Source organism: Halyomorpha halys, unplaced genomic scaffold (assembly GCF_000696795.3).
Source record: "Halyomorpha halys isolate HHAL.00 unplaced genomic scaffold, Hhal_1.1 Scaffold384.1, whole genome shotgun sequence".
NCBI classification, from domain to species: Eukaryota; Metazoa; Arthropoda; class Insecta; order Hemiptera; family Pentatomidae; genus Halyomorpha; species Halyomorpha halys.
Window position 1 is genome coordinate 300,819 of NW_027107790.1, and position 2,602 is coordinate 303,420.

Here is a 2,602-nt window from a genome sequence, read left to right on the forward strand (position 1 = left end):
ATAATTATTATTACTTTAATTCGTTAAATTTTCGATATCGATATTTCGATATTTTAAAATATCGATATTTTAGGTCCGATATAATATCGATATTGCTATCCGATATCGATATCGATACCGATATCGATATTTTTCTTTCGATATCCCATCCCTACTAGTCATACGGCTCAAAGGTACCACTGCAACCGGAAAAAAGTTCCCTATGATTTTTTATTTTCAACAACCACGGTTTAAAAATGGTCACCATCAATTAAAAGTTCTTTGGCAACCTTTCTTCTTTGACTTCAATGTTGAAAAGTTGTGAGCCACTGAAGAATAATGGATTAATTTAAGTTATAGCTTAAGCCCATGTCCTAACTGGACAAGACCTTAGACTTTATAAATGCCTCTAGTTATTGAGATTCTATTCTAGAAGAGTTTGACTCATAAAATTAAATTAAAAAAAAAATTATGACAATTCAAAAGAGGATTGGTAAATGTTACCACTCATATATAAGAATAATTAAATTAATTTAAGCTGTTTAAAATATAAGGGACTGAACTGATAAATATTTCGTCTTGCATTATTTCTCAGATGAATAAATTTTGTATTAATTAATCAAAAAACTAAATGCAATAACATACAAAAATAATAAAATTAATTATTATAAACAAATGGGGGCATACATCCAATTCAGCTGAAGTTTGAGGTAGGCCCAGCATAGCTGCGCCCTCTCCTGTTTCACCAGCTCCTTCCAACTGTTCTATTATTCCTCTCGCCCCACCCCCAGGACGACCTAAAAATTCCGGAAGGTAAACTTCATTAGTATGAAGGGATTGAAAAAAAGCTAACGTGAAACAACTATGTTCTATTCATATACTATAAATTAATAAAAAGTTAATACATATAAAACAATATTTAGGACTTTAAAATACTTTACTTTAAAATAAGTTTGGAATTGGTTTTACATTTAACATTTATTTGTTGTTAAAACAACAATTGCAGCATATAATGATTATAATAGTTTGTAATCGAAAAATATATATAAAAATAATTACATAAAACAATATTTATAATGCTAGCAATTAAACATGGCTTCAAAAGCGAATTATTTATGTCCACTATTTTGTTTTACATTATCCTGGTAGGACACTTATGTTTAAAGTAAGAATAACTAAAATTCATATAAAAACTTATATTACACATTTTATTTTCTTAAGATGTATTTAATTTTTGTAGTACTATATTTTTACACATATTAAAATAGAAAACAGTGCTTTCATAGTTTTTACAGACATACAATCAAATAATAGAACAATAGATTACTCATCATCTACACTTGCTAAGTTTATTTGAGTCTTTTTTCACAATTATCTCAATTGCTTATAAGTACTTTAATTGTTATACTTTTAAATTCAATATAGAAAACTTAAGTTACCTTGAATAAGCTGCCTGAATAGTCAGTCAGTTATTTCTGTTTTGTATTTTGTCTATTTATTTTTAGTGTTGTTAATTATGTCTTATGTGTTTATGAAATTGGGAGTAAAATAAATTTAAATTTGATATGTCTGTTTGTTAGCTTATAACCTGATTCTTATGTTTTTCTGTAGTGATTATTTCTTTTGATTTCATTAGAAATTTTGTTTCCCAATGATTTGTGAGACCACTAATTCTAAAGTTTGTGCTAGAACTGAATAACAGTGAAATGGAGTAAGGTAAATGTGGGTTTGTTTTGGTGTTTCTAAAACCTAACTGTTTGTTGTAGCAGGTAGTAAGTATTCATTTTAGATACAAAATTAATTAGTAGAAAAACAAAGGGTACATTAACAAAAATACAGTTGTAACTCTATAACAAAAAACAGAAACAAACCATGCCAACCTGCTCACACTACACATTTAAGAAAAACAGGACATAGATTAAAATTAGATACACCTAAAATCATACATCAGGAAAAGAAAATTGCAAACAAAAACTATAAGAAATGATCACTGTACATAATGATACATCCAGTAAATATCATGTAAGTTTATAATTAAGTTATACAGGTGTGTAGAGCAGCTACCTACTGGTAGCACTCTAATGACGTTTTACATTAGCAGGTCTCGTGGCCATCTTCTATTCAGGTACCTCGGAGGATTGTCAGGAATGGAAGAGAAAGCAAGGTTAGAAAATAGTGGGTTAGGGTAGTTAGAGAGTTTATAATCAAAGGATGAATCAAATGATATCTGGTTCAGGCTAGATCGGTTACATATGGAACATTAAGGTCTGTGACAATGTAAGGAGCATTAAGGATTTTATGAAGGAATTCAGATTGTAAGGATTGCATGGGAGAGGAATACTTTAGTAGAGCCCCAAAGGTCAACTTCCTATGTCCAGATAGGCCTTATTATAGTAATGTAGGTTTACAATGAACGGTAAAGGTGATTTGATCGGATTTCTTGAGATTTATTTTAATCTTCCAATTACGACACCACTCTTCGAGGGCTTTGAGTTATAAACCTTAAATTATATTCTGTACATTGTCATTTTTTTAATAATTAGTAAGAAAAAGTGGCAAAACCTCGCCTCAATATAGTTGTATTGACTGATCCTCAAGAACAACAAAAATACATATCATTAAC

The 2,602-nt window shown here is 29.4% G+C and overlaps 1 protein-coding gene across 1 annotated transcript in view; it reads right to left on the reverse strand.

Annotated features, from left to right (window-relative positions):
* Window positions 1-2,602, reverse strand: part of NiPp1 (nuclear inhibitor of protein phosphatase 1) — a 51,361-nt gene that overhangs the window by 15,909 nt on the left and 32,850 nt on the right. Inside the window, exon 5 of the mRNA XM_014422659.3 lies at window positions 667-776. Within this exon, the coding sequence (XP_014278145.1) occupies window positions 667-776 (110 nt within the window). The remainder of the gene's footprint in view (window positions 1-666; window positions 777-2,602) is intronic.